Source organism: Festucalex cinctus, chromosome 17 (assembly GCF_051991245.1).
Source record: "Festucalex cinctus isolate MCC-2025b chromosome 17, RoL_Fcin_1.0, whole genome shotgun sequence".
Lineage (NCBI taxonomy): Eukaryota > Metazoa > Chordata > Actinopteri > Syngnathiformes > Syngnathidae > Festucalex > Festucalex cinctus.
Window position 1 is genome coordinate 5,559,336 of NC_135427.1, and position 16,973 is coordinate 5,576,308.

At 41.9% G+C, this 16,973-nt stretch overlaps 2 protein-coding genes across 9 annotated transcripts in view; both read right to left on the minus strand.

The window, feature by feature from the left end:
• Positions 1–16,859, minus strand: part of tex2l (testis expressed 2, like) — a 40,031-nt gene extending 23,172 nt beyond the window's left edge. Inside the window, exons 1-14 of one of the 8 annotated variants that reach the window (XR_013279376.1) lie at positions 16,555–16,859; positions 11,504–12,841; positions 9,173–9,373; positions 8,082–8,379; positions 6,657–6,898; positions 6,417–6,566; positions 5,628–5,727; positions 4,904–5,036; positions 3,508–3,633; positions 2,472–2,681; positions 2,263–2,383; positions 2,079–2,191; positions 1,952–2,010; positions 430–1,798 (exon numbers count right to left, since the gene is read on the minus strand). Coding sequence is in view for 2 of the 8 variants with exons in the window: in XM_077501597.1 (XP_077357723.1) it covers positions 2,117–2,191; positions 2,263–2,383; positions 2,472–2,681; positions 3,508–3,633; positions 4,904–5,036; positions 5,628–5,727; positions 6,417–6,566; positions 6,657–6,898; positions 8,082–8,379; positions 9,173–9,373; positions 11,504–12,802 (2,955 nt within the window). In the remaining 6 variants the exon portion in view is untranslated. Of the gene's footprint in view, positions 1–429; positions 2,192–2,262; positions 2,384–2,471; positions 2,682–3,507; positions 3,634–4,903; positions 5,037–5,627; positions 5,728–6,416; positions 6,567–6,656; positions 6,899–8,081; positions 8,380–9,172; positions 9,374–11,503; positions 12,842–16,554 lie in introns of those variants that run through there. The other 7 variants (XR_013279377.1, XR_013279372.1, XR_013279373.1 and 4 more) reach the window with 7 other exon arrangements.
• Positions 16,860–16,902: 43 nt separating this feature from the next.
• LOC144004459 (uncharacterized) overlaps positions 16,903–16,973 on the minus strand; it is a 63,083-nt gene continuing 63,012 nt past the window's right edge. The window contains exon 5 of the mRNA XM_077501620.1: positions 16,903–16,966. The gene's annotated coding sequence lies outside the window, so the exon portion shown is untranslated. The remainder of the gene's footprint in view (positions 16,967–16,973) is intronic.

A 16,973-nucleotide genomic window follows, 5' to 3' on the forward strand; every position in this document is an offset into this window, starting at 1 on the left:
TCACAATCCATGACCGGATACTTCAGAGTCCCGCCAGAGTCGTGAAGTTGTCAGGAGACCAGAGGAAGGATCAAAGGAGAGAAAGATGTAGTAAAGTGAAATCGAGCACCAACAAGACACCACCTGCCACCCACAGAGTTGCAAAACCAAACTCTTTCACCAACCCAAGAAACCTCTAAATCCCAACTGATTAGGGAGATATCAAGAAACCAGAGGAAGAACTAAAGAAAGAAAGGAAGGAAGGAAGGATAGATGAGGTAAAGTGAGATCCACAGACACCAGCCTCCACTGATTCAGGGAACAGTGGGAGAAGCAAATTCTGTTTGAATTTCAGGATATGCTGGTCTAGTGGATCTGGCATGCATGAAAACCTCCACCAAAGAGCGGAGCCGTCCACCTTCAATAAAATTGAATAAATGAATCAAGTCATGTGTTGTCATTTCTTTATTTTTTTTTAAATAATTGGCATCAGCCAATATCAAAGCAGCAAATAATCTCATACGGATGTAAACATTGTAAATCATTTACAATAGGCCACAAACTGTTTTCAAACTGAGAGCTACTTCAAAATGCGAAGTTTGATAAACGTTTCTGAAATGACAAATTTGATCAACTTGTCTTTAATTATTAGTTATTTTTATAAATGAGTGACAGTCAAATAAAATAAAATTTAAAAAAAGTATTTCCAATAATACCTTCTATGTAGCACCACTAGTCTCAACATGGCATTCTGATTAATATTGTATTTGTGGAATATGAATAAAGTAACAAAATCCACCTGTATCGGCCATCTCAGGAGGCGGCCATTTTGTAACGCGCTGTCGACTTGAAATGACATCACAGCTGCTCGGGGATAAGGTAACTACCGATCATGGTTTGACCATGTGACATTCACAAGCTGAGCCGTGATTGGCTCAAGCGCTCAAAATGGCCGCCCCCTGTGGATATAAATTGCTGGATTTTGCTACTTAATTCATATTCCACAAAGGTAATATGAATCACAACACATACAACATATTATTTTGATAATAAAAACTAGGGCCCGACCGATTTGCACTTTTTGAGGCCGATGCTGATAACGATTTTTGGCAGAAAAAAAATACTGATTACCGATTAATCTGCCGATTATTTATTTACAATATATATAATACAAATACTGACAGCTGATCAAGATAACTTGACTGTTCCTGCGCGTTTTGGCCACTTGGGGGCATTGTGGTGCCAAGCATCCATGGCGTACACACTTAAAGTGAGTACAGAAGAAGGTTGCGATTGAATTCTACTAAGATAACTCGTTTTTCACACATTGGGAAGAATGTGTGCCTTTGCGTAGTGTTGTCATCTGTGAGTTTGTTTTCCCACCAAGATTTGTGTGTGGATATTCGTTATTTGAAGAAAAAAACACTCCCGAAGTCAACGCTAACTTCCTGTCTTGCTGTTAGCATTTGCTAACTTGCTGTTCGTGCTAGGCTAGCGATGTTTGAGAAACGAAGAATGTTTTGTATTTCAATATACAGTGGGTGTAGTTCTTTACGTTGTGTGGTTAGTTTTACAGTTAACTCCCAACTGCGGTGTCATTAAACAGCGTAAAGGGACAACAGAATAACCAGAATAACATACGCCACACACTTGCTTGTTGCTAATGCTACGAAAGCAAAATGGTGCATTCAGGGCACTTTCACAACGTCGGAAACTTTGGTTTTCTTCGATAACGTTTTAAGGGGGAAATAGTCGGCCATTTGGCCTAATAAAAACTTTGGGTTGACTTCCCTTTTAACTTTTTCTCTCCACAACATTCCTAAAAAAAAATAAAAAAAAATCACAATTGATACGCTAATTTTAGAACAAGCCCACAGCTTAGTCATGTGGTGACCCCTGATGATAATTATACCAACAAAAATTGTTCCGCATAATATTAATAAGTCAAACAATAATAATAAATCTGACTTGCCATATGAACACTAACAGCATCGTGTCCATCTCCTTGGAAATCCCTTGAGTTTGGTGACTCTGCTTTTGGAACGATAAGATGTCGAATAAGGCAAATAAAGCACCTGGACTCGTTTTCTAAATCTCACCTTCGTGTCCTCCCGCTAATTATTTCACCAGAGCCGCGCTATCGTCGGACGTCAACGCCGGAGTGCATCATGGGTAAGTAAATGTCATCCATGTTTGGAAGCACAAATACTTTCTATAGGAAGAAAGACAACGTAGCTGAGAGGAATGTAACGCACACACTGGTGCAGTTTGTATTTTCCTTACCTGGAACTCATCCTGTAGTTTCTTTTCGATCCATTCGGTCACGTGACATAACGTCACCTCCCTCTCGCCAAGTTTGGGCCGGACACGCAGATCCAGCTTGGGTGGTACGCAGAAGCTATACCTGCAATTAGCATTCAGCACACGTGAATAACTCGTGAGTAATAAGCGTTCACTCCGTTCCAAGTTTGACATCACGCGGTTGCTATCACCATATCCTGTCAGTAGGGGGCGGTGGGACGTTGACAACAAGGGACCCCGACAGCTCTTGAACCTCCACTGTGAGCAGGAGGGGCGTGTTTGACATTTCTTCAAACTTCTTCTTGATGAACTCATTCTCGGCCGCCTTCTGGAAATATTTGGATTTGGCGATTTTGTCCACAAATCTCAAAATCTTCCTGCCAGTCTTTGCGCCCCCTGTCCTGTGAAAACATGATTACAAAGAGGGTGGGACGTATTCGTGTAGCTAAATTTAGCACTCGGATGCCCTGCTTGAAAGAAAAAAAAAGGAGAGTCTGACATTAAAGAGGAAGTTAACATTTTTTGACAATAATATGTTATATATGACCTCATCAGTCCAAACATGACATTCTCATTAATATTGCATTTGTGGAATATGAGTTATGCAACAAAATCTAGTTGTTGTTTTTTTTGTGGGGCTGGGTTTAAAAAAAAAATCAAATAATCGATATTGAATCAATTTTCCTTATCGAGCATGATATCGATTCATGAAACTTAATTTAAGATATTTTTTCATGTAAATTAACACAAAAATAAATTAATAGATAAATCACAGTTACTATCTCTGCAAAAATTAATTTGGAATTTGATGTTTGTGGAGTTTTTTTTTCTTTTTTTTTATCATGTCCTTGAAATTTAGGAAGAATTGATGTTCCATAGTTATTTTGCCACTTGCTGTGTCAACTGAAGATGATGACATCACAGCTGCTCTGGCGCCGACCAATCACAGCTCACCTGTTTTCTGAAGCTGTGCTGTGATTGGTTGTTACCTGAGACCTTTTCACTCAACAACAAATACCAAAATGGCCTTCTGATATTAATTAAAAAAAAAAAAAAAAAAAAAAAAAACTACTGGGGTTTGCTGCTTAACTCATATTCTACTAACGCAAGATTAATAACCAAAAATACCGTATTCAGACTAGTGGGGCTGTATAGAACATATTGTCGAGAATTTTTGGGGGACTTCACTTTTAAGTTGAATCGGAGTTGGATAACGTTGATATTTACCCATCTGTTGCCGATGACGAGCCCTTTTCCCAAGGCTCAGCTAGGAGAAACTCTTCATCGTCAGATGAACCAGCACTGGAGGACTCCTCATCACTATCTGCCAGCACACTCACAATTGGTCTGGAGCTAGAACAGCAATTAAAAAAAAAATAAAAATAAAATAAAATAAAAAAAAAAGGCACAAAATACAGAGGCACTAAATACAACGCGACAGGTTGCTACTTTTTTGACAAGCACAAGTGGAAGATGTCTCGTCGACAGAGTGCGACTTTAAACGGAGGATGTGGAACTCTGGCTGGACTATTAATCCACAAGTGAGCTTGTGTGCCGGCGTGCTTGTTGCTAATCAGTGCGGCGCACGGCTGAGGGGTGAGATGCGGGGGTGCGCGTGTGAGTGCGTATGTGATTTCTCACATACTGAATGTTAGCCGATGCAAGTATTAGCACCAACAGTCAAACATTTTTTTTTTTCAATTTCTTTAGCGAATACTGTACCGAGACGGGCTTGTTGTTGTTAAGAATAACGAGTTAAAGTGGCTGTCTGCCGGTTTCACTCAGGAAAATGCACTTTTTAAATACAGGTTTTAAACAAACAAACTACTTCTCAATTTATAGATATGGGCTTTTCATAACGTGTGGGGGTGATTTTGTCCACACCCCCAGCCTGTATTTTGCCCCAATTTCCCCCAAAAGCGATATCAGATTATTTTAAGGAAAGACCTATTTATCTCAAGCATTTTTCTTCATAATTGTATGAAATTAATGGCAATTTTCTATTATTTATTCATTTATTTTTATTTCTAATTTCTAGTTCCTGATCATGAAACTGTTACAAGAGGTTGCGAGTACAGATACTTTGAAATGAGGCCGGGTTTCGGCCTGATATGATACCTGGTATCGGTAGACGCTCATCCCTAGTTTTAGTATTAGTTTTTTTTTTTTTAAAGTATGGTTTAATAAAGTAAATTGCAATTTCCCAACAACTAACTTTCCTTCCTCTTCAAAGGTCGTTATAAGATGTATTTTCAGTTATATATATATTTTTTTCCATTTCTCTATTAATTCATCCATGCATTTATTTCATTGACCGCTTACTCTTCACAAGGGTCGCAAGGGGTGCTGGAGCCTATCCCAGCTGGCTTTGGGCAGTAGGCGGGGTGAACCCTGAACTGGTCGCCAGCCAATCGCAGGGCACACGGAGACAAACAACCATCCGCGCTCACAAGCACACCGAGGCACAATTCAGAGCGTTCAATTAACCTGCCATGCATGTCTTTGGAATGTGGGAGGTGACCGGAGTACCCGGAGAAGAGCCACGCGGGCACGGGGAGATTCACACATACGCTCACACGCCCACACACAGAGAGCTGTTTGTCCATAAGACGCGGTTGCTAACCGCGTATTTCCAGTTTGGGTCAACCAGACGGTGTCCTGGCCGCCCTCTTTGCCCAGCTTGGCCAGGTTGATTTTGGTCTGCAGGCTCATCTGCAGGCTGCCGTCGTAAGCCAGCTGCAGCTCCAGCCACAGGCCTGCAAGTGGGAAGCGCAGTCGGGGTCAGCGCCAGAGCACCCTGAGTAAGACAAATCCCCCCCCTCCAACCTAATCTGGGCGCACATTCACAGCGGGCAGACTAAACGGCTTTCATTGTAATTATCGGGCCTTGAACATTCACGGATAGACGACGAGGAATTATGATGTGGGTGTGACATTTGCTTGTACAAAATGGGGCAGACGGAGTTTGTATAATTTTGACTGTAACATGAGACGTCTCGAAAACGCTCACGTTTCCTCGTCATTGTTGGCTGGCAGACTGAATATTTTTTTTTAAAACGTGCACACAAAAAATGATTCAAATGCAAGCGGCTCATTTTACAAACTGAGATTATTACAGGAACATAAAACGTGAGCTGTCGTCATGTTCTCATTCCCCCGTAATCGTAGGGCGTGACTGCTTGATGCACGTGCGTCACAGTATGTGGATGTATGCGCTGCCATGTAGGGTCAAACCTTAATTGGTCTCGAAGCTACTATTAAAAAAAAAAAAACAATTACATTTTTGTCCTACGCAGCACATTAAATGTATGCATGTATGCATGTTATTTTGCAGTGTCGATACTCGCCTCTGTGGTTAACCTCTGGTCGTGAGGTAGATATGATTTTTGGGATCGAGCAGCCCATATCCAGCTCAGTCAGGGTCAATTCATTCATAAAGTAAGGCAACTGTAAAATGAGAATGACGTAAACATCACTTATGAAGCAAATGGAAATGAGTCTTTGCATTTGCACATAATGCTAAATTTTTACATCTATTAACTCATTCACTCGCCGCCATTTTCACAGAAGTAATCCCGTTCGCTCCCGGCTGTTTTACTGGATTTTGACTGATTTTGCAAGTCCCACGGAATATTGTGTTAAATTGCTATAAAAGCATGGAACCTATCAAAAGAAAGATTAAAGTCTCTTCTTTCATCAGGAAAAAAAAAAAAAGAGTAAGTTTCTGTCTGTTTCCGTTTTGCAGCAATTAGCATTAGAAGAGAGCTAAGTTTCATCAGTTTTCACAAATCTATTTAAAATTGTAAGTAATTTAGCTTTTTTTCTACATGGCTCTGGTTGATCTCCTTTGCTCTGTTGCCACCTGCTGGCCGTTTGTGTAATAACTACCATTTCTGCAACCGTTCTTTGCAGTTGAGAGGTTGCATCAAAGCCTTCTGTATGCTCTAGCATTAAAATAAAAATAAAAATAAAATAAATAAAAAAAATAAAAACAACGTATAAATCTTTGGGACACTTAATTAAAAAAAAAAAAAAAAGACGTATTTACACGTCATTGGGAGCAAATGAGTTAATAGTATACGAAAGGAAGGCAGAAAACAGTAACCACAACCATATATTAGTACAACACTAATTACTCTGATTTTGCTGAGTTTCTTCTGGATCTTGTGAGAAACAAAATCAGCCCAGTGCTTCTCTCTCAGAAAGTCCCAAAAGATTCGACCAATCAGAGCGTTCACCCACAGAGCCGAACTCCTCCCAGAGTCATCCGCCAGATCGCAGGTACACTGTGGGAGTGAGTTAGGAATGAAAAACCTACAACTGAAGCCTCACTCGTGTAAAAGCACCAACTCCGCTTCAGCTTCAGCATGACTTACGTTTCCTTTGAGTTTGGGGCTCGTCTCTGCGCTGCCAACTCCAGGGCTGGAGAGCGGGAGCAAGTCTTCCGTAGCCAGAAGACGAGACATGTACCCGGAGTAGTCAAGCGGTGAAAGGCCCCTGGTGGCTGTGTTGCTGGGGGAGGTCTGAGCGAGAGGAACCGCAGGCGCGGAGGGGGCGTCGTCTTCACTCCTGCCCACTCCGGAGCCTCCGCTGATAGCCTGCGACAGTACTGGGTCACCTGCAGGGAAATGGACATTTTACAGAGTTAGCAAAAATAACGGTTGTGGCGTGTGTAGTGAAATAGAGGGAATGGGAAGGTATCTTGAGGCCTACCCTTAACAAGTTCAAATCGATAGTATCAAATCGATAACGTTTTGCGTTTTTTTTTTTTTTTTGTCCTCGTTACTTGCGGTGTTCCACAAGGGTCAATCTTAGGGCTCATGCTTTTTGTGCTCTTGCATTCTTCCTGTTCGACAGCAGCAAATTTTAAAGTGCAAGTTAACCTTAAACGTTTCTTGACAATACCTCACTAATATAAACTATGACATTTTGATTGATATTTCATTTGTGGAATATGAGTTATGAAGCAAAATCCAGCCATTTTTATCCATCTCGGGGGCGGCCATTTTGCCACTTGCTGTTGACTGAATATGACATCAGAGTTGCTCAGGGATCAGGCAACCGCCAGTCACACATGACTTGTTTTATAAAGCTGAGCTGCGATTGGTTGTTACCCGAGACCTGAGTAACTGTGACGTTATCTTCAGTCGACAACAAGTGGCAAAATGGCCGCCCCCTGGGATGGATAAAAACGGCTGGATTTTGTGACTTAAATTATATTCCACTAACGCAATATTAACCAAACTACCATATTTAGACTAGTAGGGCTGCATAGAGCATATTTCTGTCAAAAAAAAAAAAATGGGGTTGACTTTCCCTTTAAGGTTTCTCGTAGCACTTTCTATAATGTTGACCTTCAGATAAACTTTACATTAATTCTGATCGGATTTTTAAAAGCTATATATTTAGGGGTCATATTCGATCAGGCCATACTTTTTAATTAATGAACACTTAAAACTAACCCATTCCTGCTATTTTCATCTGGCATTTACATTAAAAAAAAAAATCATTCTAAAATGGACATTTTTCCTCTTGTGCGGACTATTGCAATTCTCTTTTCATCAGTCTCAACAAAGCAGCATTAGACCGTTTCCAATTAGTTCAGAATGCTGCTGCTCAGCTTTTCCCGAGGTCAGAGAGGTTCAGCCACATTATTTACCGTCCTAGTAGTGGCTCCTTTTTCATTTTAGGATTCAGTACAAACTTTCAATTACACCTAAAGAGCGCTCAATGATCAGGTTTCTCCATATTAAAAGTCAAATGTTGCAATTCTCTATTGTAAATATATAGACTGAAGTTACCCGATTGAGGCACACATCTGGCAGGTCTTGGCTGGTCCCGGTCCTTCTCTCGCTCGGCATCCATGGATGCCAGCAGGAAATGACGAAACCACTCCTCCTTTTCTCTGCCCGTGCGTCCAAAGAGGTAAAGAGTTGTTTCAGAAGAATGTTGACGTGAACTAGCGGGTGCAGTTGGTGGCTGCCCCTCCACTTCCCGACTGTCCAACGACGGGTTTACGCCACTGGCCAGCTGGATGCAGATTGGATATTTGGGGTTCCATTGTCGCTTGCGAGCCAACACAGGTGGCAGCAAGAACACCTTTTGGGGGGGGACACATAAAAAGAGTTATACACACAGATTCACATTTGTATTTTAACTCATTCACTCCCAGCCATTTTCACATTTCGCAATCCCGTTCGCTCCCGGCTGTTTTACTGGATTTTGACTGATTTTGCAAGGCCCACAGAATATTGTGTTCTATTGCTAAAGCATGGAATCTATCAAAAGAAAGATTAAAGTCTCTTCTTTCATCAGGAAAAAAAAGTATGTTTCTATCTGTTTCCGTTTTGCAGCAATTAGCATTAGAAGAGAGCTAAGTTTCATCAGTTTTCACATATCTATTCAAAATTGTAAATAATTTAGATGGCCCTGGTTGATTTCCTTTGCTCTGCTGCCACCTGCTGGCCGTTTGTGTAATAACTACCATTTCTGCAACCGTTCTTTGCAGTTGAGAGGCTGCATCAAAGCCTTCTGTATGCTCTAGCATTAAAAACAAAAACAAAAGCATATAAATACATCTTTGGGACACTTAAAACATAAAAAATAACGTTTTTACACGTTATTGGGAGCAAATGAGTTAATGTTTTGTCATGAGAATTAAGCAGTTACTGTAAACATTCCTCAAAGATAATGGTTAGGTCATACACTCATAACATGTTTGTTCAATGAATTGTGAAGGTCAAGCTAGCACAAATGTAACTTCAAACCGACCACTTTGGCCCAAAATGAATTACGATACACCGCCAACATCTGCTGGATTAATTCAAATAAAACCTGCAATAGATGCTCGTGTCCCTCTCGGGATTCATAAAAGGGAAACAACTGCTCCTACTTTGCTCTGTTCCAGCTGGTATGTGCGCGTCTTTATGAAAGCGGACTCGTTGATTCTCTCGTCGTACGTGGCCCTGCGGCCGATGTTGGATTGGGGGGTGTCGAGCCGGAGGCGGGATCCCTCCAGAGCGGCAAACACGGAGTGAGTCTGCGCTGAATGATACGTCTCTGGGTCGTAATCATGAGTCTCATTCATCCAACCCTAGAAAATACAGAGAGACATTTTCACAATATCTTGGTTAGGGCAAAGGAATAAACCATTCAATTTTGACATGGCTAAATCTGAGTCACAACACAAAAATAAGACAGTTTGGGTAAAAAATTGATCTATCCTCCACTTGGCTCAATTTGACCTAATTTTCTGGGTTGTTTTGCACACAAAAAAAACACAAGACTTGTTTTGTATAAATCAACACACAAATTGAGTCAGTTTGTGTTTAAAAGAAAAAAAAAATGTAGAAAGTTGGGTCAAATTGACCCAAGTAGTGGATCTGTTCATTTTTAACCCAAATTGGGTTATTTTGGGGCATTTCATTTTGATCCAACAGTTTTGGGTTAAAGGCTGACCCAAAAAGTTGTGTTGGGCCCTTTTGACCAATTTTTTGTTTGTTTGTTGTTGAAGTCAATGAAAACAACTCACAAAACAAACACCAACAAATTGTGTTGTTTTGTGGGTTACTCGTGACATCCAAAAAGATGGGTCAAAATGAATAACCAAAAAAAAAGTTGTTGGGCCCTTTTTGACCTAATTCGTTTCTTTGTTTTCTGACCCAACTGTTTTTAGTGTAGGTACAGATGTAAAAGAAATAACCCACAAAACAAAACCAGAAAAAAAATGTCTTGTTGGTTATTCATCTAACCCAAAAATTTGGATAAAAAAAAATAAATGAATTGGGTCAAAATGGGCCCAACACAACTTTTTTCGGGGGGTTGTTCATTTAACCAAAAAAAGTTAGGTCAAAATAAATAACCGAAAAAGTTGCGTTGGGCCCATTTTGACACATTATTTTTTAATTAAATGAATTTTTATTTATTTATCTATTTTCACAGAATCATTTTTAGAGTGTAGGCACACAAGTAAATGAAATAACTCACAAAACACCCTACCCCCTGCAAAAAATAAAAAATAAAAATAAAAAAAAATGTAAAAAAGACAAAAGAAAACCCTACCCACAATGTTGTTTTGTAGGTTATTTATTTAACCCAAAATGTTGGGTTGAAATGAATAATACCAAAAAGGCCAAACTAGTACACAAAGGTACACAAATAATGAAAGTGGATTATTCATTTTGAGCCAATTGGAATAAAATAACCCACAAAATAACTCTATGTTGAGGTTGTTTTGCTGAAAACTAAATCCAAACTGTTACTAATCCCCTTCATGCCAACCACCTTGAGACCCCCACCTGCTTTATGCGCCGACAAATTGCAGCTTCTTCCTTGCCAGCATGTGCTGCAAATTTTGCCCCCGGAGACGACACTTATCTGGTTGCTTGCCGCAATACGTCCTCTCTAGTCACTGTACAAGTGCTGTAATTACTACGAAAAGTCCAGAGAGTTTTGCTTTTAATTGCCTTCTGGCCGTTCTGCCTAGCGAGACTTTTCATATTCATCTGTGAAAAGAACATGAAAAGTGGTAGAGGAACGACCTTTCACTCGACAGTGCGGTTTTAGAAGCAATTTGGGAGAGTGAAAGTTCATTATAATGAGTCACATTGTTATTACAACTGTCGTGTTTAAATGTCAGCAGCGCAGTCGTTTCAACGTTTGTGATGGGAAACGTGCAGCCGGGACAGGTTGAGCTACTTGTGTCAAAAGGAACGTTTGAGAGGTAAATTATGTTTTGATCCGGGATCTTAAGACAACTTGTGTCATCACTTGTTATCAAAGTTAAGGTGGAGTGCTTAATTAACCCTTTTCACATTTTAATATTGACGTATTTGAAACTTGTGTGACATCACTGAGAATTTGTATTTGTTGTGTTGAAATGTGACTTTTTATTGTTGTTGTTGTTTGCAATTGAAAACTATTTTTGTCATTCGTGATCTTTGGGGTCAAAGATAAAGAATTAAAGTAGACTTTACACGCCCCATTTTTGTCTTGCTGAAATTAGCCAGGATTTCATTACCGTGACATCTACAGGTGAAGTTAAAAGGGCCTGCAAGGTTAAGCCCCGAAAAGGAGGCACAGGTAAAACCCCCACAAAGACACCATGCATTGTATTTTCACTCATGAAGGCAGCACTTCGTCATGCTATCGATTGACACATTGTTGACAGTGACATCGAGCAAAATTTGAGAAGTTCCTCTGTGTACAAAATGACTCAATTTACCTTGACGACGTCAGGCTCAGTGGAACAACCTTTTAGAATGCCTTCCCCCAGAAGTGGTCTTCTTGGAAAAGCTGAACCGAAGGACCTGGAAGAGCCCATTCGAATCAGCAAGAGTCCGAGCAAGAAACCCATTGCCAACCCAAGAGCCAGGCCTGAGAAGTACGGATTCAGAGGTAGGGTAAAATAACCGTAGGATAGAATTGCCACACAGAATAAACTCGTGCACGGTGGAGGATTGGTTGCGTGTAGTGGAGACGTCCTATAAGGTGCAACCTGTGCTGGTTTCCTGGCCTGCTGGTGGGAAAAAACCTGCATCGCGTCTCCATCTGGATAAAACCCTTGCTCGTCATCGCTAAGATGTTTACAGTGATGCACGGGACAGGTGCCGCGGGGGCTTCTCCCAGGAAACCGAACTGAAGGCCAGTCGAAAACTGGAGATTCCGAGACCCCCGTGTCTGTACTGGCTTCCCGGCACAAGCCTCTGGAACCCACCTGGGTGGTCTTACACGCGTGTTTGGGGCTGCCTGTGCTATCTTCTCTCCGGATCTTGTTGAACATGCTGCTCAGCGGTTCATGGACCGCCTCCGAGAGTTTCCTCTTGGTGTCCTCCAGCTCCATTTTAAAGAAACCGCCTTTAAGACCCTCCGCGCTCGGAGAGAGCGTGCCGGGAGATGGCGGCGCCGTCCGAGAGTCGCCGCTGCTTCGGTTCTTGGGCTGCGTAAGCTGCTTCAGCAGGTGGAGGTTGAGGCGCGAGTCGGATTTGGACTGCGACACTTCGGGCTCCGAGCGGGACAGCTCGGTGGAGATGGACTTCACGAGGCTGAGAAGGGGTTTTGGTCTGAGGGTGGAGCCTTCTCTCAGCTCCAGCTCTGTGGAAAGCGACTTCACCAGACTGACCAACGGCCGATGAGTGGGCGAGGAAGGAGCTGGCGAGAGGAATGTCGGGCTCGTGGCGGAGAAATTACCCAAAGAACCGGGAGATGAGGGTGAAAGTGGGACGTGGAACGCTTGGGACTGCGACCCTCTGTCGTCGTCGCCGGGGATCTGCTTCGGACTCGGGTGAGACACCGATGGATCGTACTCATCGTGATCCAGCGAGAAGATGAGCTCGCTCTCGTCCAGGCTGCTCCACTCTCCCTCCGTTCCCGTCAGCTGGATAACAATCCCTCGAGGGAGATGCCGTTTTGTCCCGAGCGCGTTTGGGACAACATCTGGGCTGCGGGCGTCCGGGAGGGGTCTGCCACCTCCTCTTGCATCCTTCTCGAATCCTTGCGCCCAATTGTTTCCACTCTCTGCCATTTCGTGACTACATCACACGGTCAGGGCACCGAAGAGTCGCTGAAAGAGAGTCATCATAGAACACAGTCAGTGGAATTATTACACCTCTAGGCAAAACAAATTAGTTCTGTCACTATCGAATATTCTTAGAATCGAGTAATTATTCAATTGATTAATCAACTAATCGGATTCATTTTAATTTTGCATTAAAGTGTATTATTACAGAAGCATTTCTCCCCGATTACTGGTTTTTAACCAGTGATTGTTTTTTTTTTATTCATATAGTGATGAACACATTTGCTCCCAAAAACGTATAAATACATCCATCCATTTTCTTGACCGCTTATTCCTCACAAGGGTCGCACGGGGATGCTGGAGCCTATCTCAGCTGGCTTTGGGCACTAGGCGGGGTACACCCTGAACTGGTTGCCAGCCAATCGCAGGGCACACAGAGACGAACAGCCATCCACACACTCACAAGCACACCTGGGGACAATTCGGAGCGCCCAATTAACCCGCCATGCACGTCTTTGGAATGTGGGAGGAGACCGTATAAATACTATTTCAAAAATTACCATGCTCCCAAAGACGTATTTATACGTGTTTTTGTTTTTTTATGCTAGAGCATGCGGAAGGCTTTGATGCAGCCTCTGAACAGAAGAGAACCCTTGAAGCAATGGTAGTTATTACAAAAAACGGCAAGCAGGTGGCAGCAGAGTATAAGAGATCAACCAGGGCCATGTTGCAACAACCTCTTTTCCCCACGGTTTTATACAGATTTATGAGAAGGGGTTTTGGTCTGAGCTATACTCCAATGCTAATTGCTGCAAAACAGAAACTGATAGAAATGTACTTTACTTTCCCCATGAAAGAAGAGACTCGAATCTTTCTTTTAGTAGGTTCCATGTTTTTATAGCAATAGAACAGAATATTCTGTGGGCCTTGCAAAATCAGTCAAAATCCAGTAAAACAGCCGGGAGCGAACGGGATTGCTTCTGTGAAAATGGCTGGGAGTGAATGTTAAAAAAAAAACAGATTGATGATGTACTATGTTATGTTGCTTCTGCCTGTCAATTAGGTATTAGCATGTGAATGTCTCATGAGCTCTGGAGTGTGAATTTGTGTGCGCTCGAGTCTAGTGGGCGAATCGGTGCCAAGTCAGCGCCTCTCCCAAAGCTGTTGCTCCACATCGGAGTGTGTTTGGAAGACAGGCAAAAATAGACCAGACAGCCTCTCAAGCCAAAATGTTGAATAAATAAGAGCTTGGATATCATGTCTTCTGGGGTTTGATTGGATGTGAAGCTTGCGCGTGTTATACTGTTTGCGAGTTCGACAGACGCAATTTGGACAAGGACACCAGAAACAGAAACGGAAAATGACTTTCGACAAAATTTTGTGTCTTCCTGCTATCAAATTTTCTTTGTTACAGCTCATTCTAATCTAAAGGTCGTCCTTCCACGCTAAAATGATCTAACCATGTCTTTATGGAATTTGTTTATCTAGGCTGTGATAAAAAAAAAAAAGGCCATTCTACAAAGAAATGTCGACTAAAGATGACATCAACATTGTCCAGGTCTCAGGTAACAAGTAATCACAGCTCGGCTTCAGAAAACTGGTGAGCTGTGATTGGTCGTGGCCCGAGCCTTGCGCAACTGTGATGTCATCTTCAGTCGACAGCAAGTGGCAAAATGGCCGCCCCCCTTGAGATGGATAAAAACGGCTGGATTTTGCTTCATAACTCATATTCGAACAAATGTAATATGAATCAGAATGACGTTTAGACTTGTGAGGTCACATATAAACAATTCAGGACTGACTTTCCTTTTCTGTTCCAAAAATCAGACAATATAGCACCCATTAAGAATCAACCTCTTTGTTATGTAAGCAAGAGGTGAAAAGTGCAAACTGCGAACAACACATAAGCACAAACTCAATCATCATCGTTCAACCAAGAGTTCTAATCAGTCATGCCAAATAGGCCACGCTCAGACTTTTATTTTCATCGCCTTGCTCTTTATGTGATTTTAAAACCTTCTTGGGACCAAATCAGATTTATGTAACAATATTACAAGGTCTGTGTGGCACGATCTCAACCAATTCCACAGCAGATGGTGGATTGTGACTAATCTGCTCGCACCCAAAATGCACGGCGGGGAGATAAAACCTCGGAGAGTCACACATGCAGACGTTGGACCTTCGTCATAGATTTTCACACGGGCTGGGGGGGGAGTTGTGACCGTGTTCACATTTCCTGTGACGGAGGCTCTATGAATGGCAAGGCTACGTCACCTTTCATGGGTTCCAGTGAAATTTGATTCAGCACCGTTTGCGAGTTTTTATTGACATCTGTTGGCTCGTTTGCAGCACCAGGTGGGCATTAGTGGTCGTGCTATTAAGTGCTTTCGATCCTAATTGACTAACAAAACATTTTGTGGGAGTCTTGGTTGCGCTGAGTCCCACACTGCTCCACTTTCTTATGGTGTTCCACAGGGTTCAATTCCGGGGACTTTGCAGTTTTCATTTTTATTTGCTGCCCCTGGGTTTCCTCTTAACTCATTCACTCACCGCCATTTTCACAGAAGCAATTCCCTTCGCTCCCGGCTGTTTTACTGAATTTTGACTGATTTTGCAAGGCACACAGAATATTGTGTTCAATTGCTATAAACGCATGAAAGGAAAGATTAAACTCTCTTCTTTCATCAGGAAAAAAAAAAGTATGTTTCTATCTGTTTCCATTTTGCAGCAATTAGCATTAGAAGAGGGTTAAGTTTCATCAGTTTTCACAAATCTATTTAAAATTGTAAGTAATTGAGCTTTTTTTTCTAGATTGCCCTGGTTGATCTCATTTGTTCTGCTGCCACCTGCTGGCCGTTTGTGTAATAAATACCATTTCTGCAACCGTTCTTTGCAGCTGAGAGGCTGCATCAAACCCTTCTGTATGCTCTAGCATAAAAAAACAAACAAAAAAAAACACGTATAAATACATCTTTGGGACACAACATTAAAAAAAAAAACGTATTTACACGTTATTGGGAGCAAATGAGTTCAGGAATAATGGTCAAATTGTCCTGCCTTTCGGTAATTATTGGGTCAAAGTTAGCATAAAAATGAACTTGACACAAAAAACGTCACTGCAAATTAGCATGACAGTGTATCTTATTTAGCCCACATCTTTTCCTCATTGATATGCAATGACTACTTCAGTCAAGTAAGGTAAAGTTTCAGTTAACCTCATCAGACGTGAACAGCTACAATCTCCGATTAACATTAATTCGGGGTTTAGCTGTGAAATCGGACAAATCACGCCGGCATGGCTTATAGATAAGCCAACATTTGGCAGTGTGATTTTCCAAGCTAGCTCATCTCTGCGACCCAAAGTCACATTCGTAGCCTTGCACAGATTTTAGGTGAGGTTACAAAATGATTTGATGATGGAAATATGAGATAGTTTAATTTGTTGGGCACTGCTAATCAGTTACAAACAAATACAATGCAAACAGTATTTTGAAATTAAAATAGCTTGAAAGCCTTGCAAATAACGTTTTTTTTGTTTTGTTTTTTCTGGTGACAACTTTAATACTTGATCCAGTTTGAGATATCACGTACTCAACAAATCGCTCATGACATATGTTTTTGCAAATGATAATAAAATTAACAATTATTAAATCCTAATACACAGTCGACCATTTGGCTTTACGAACTGGATTATATTGCACTTGTTTGCTGCGCTGAGAGATGATCTGCAAAACAAACACCGGATGGAGTTCACTCACCCGTCTGTTCGTGTGATGAACGGGCTGGCCCCAACGATCTTCAGATAAATCCATCTTCACTTTGTGTGCGCGAGGACTGCGGACTGTGCGGAGTGAGGAGTCGTCGGAGTGAACGCGCTCTCCTCCGCCATCTCTCTCTCTCTCTCTTAGTCTCTTTCTCATGCACTCACACACACACACACACCTCCTCTTTAAGCCAACTGCCTGTATCCAGATGTGTCACGCGTTGCCGAGAATCACCAATTGATTATGAAAAGCGTGGCCGCTCGGCATGATAATCCAGATTTAGAGTAGGGCAGCCCCAACAGACGCACTCAGACAAACTCACCCCATCTGATGCGCACGTATCGGAGACTCTCCGTCTTCATTAGTCCGTCCAGTTGCAGCGCCCTTTTCTCGGCTTCATCTTGGCCTACATA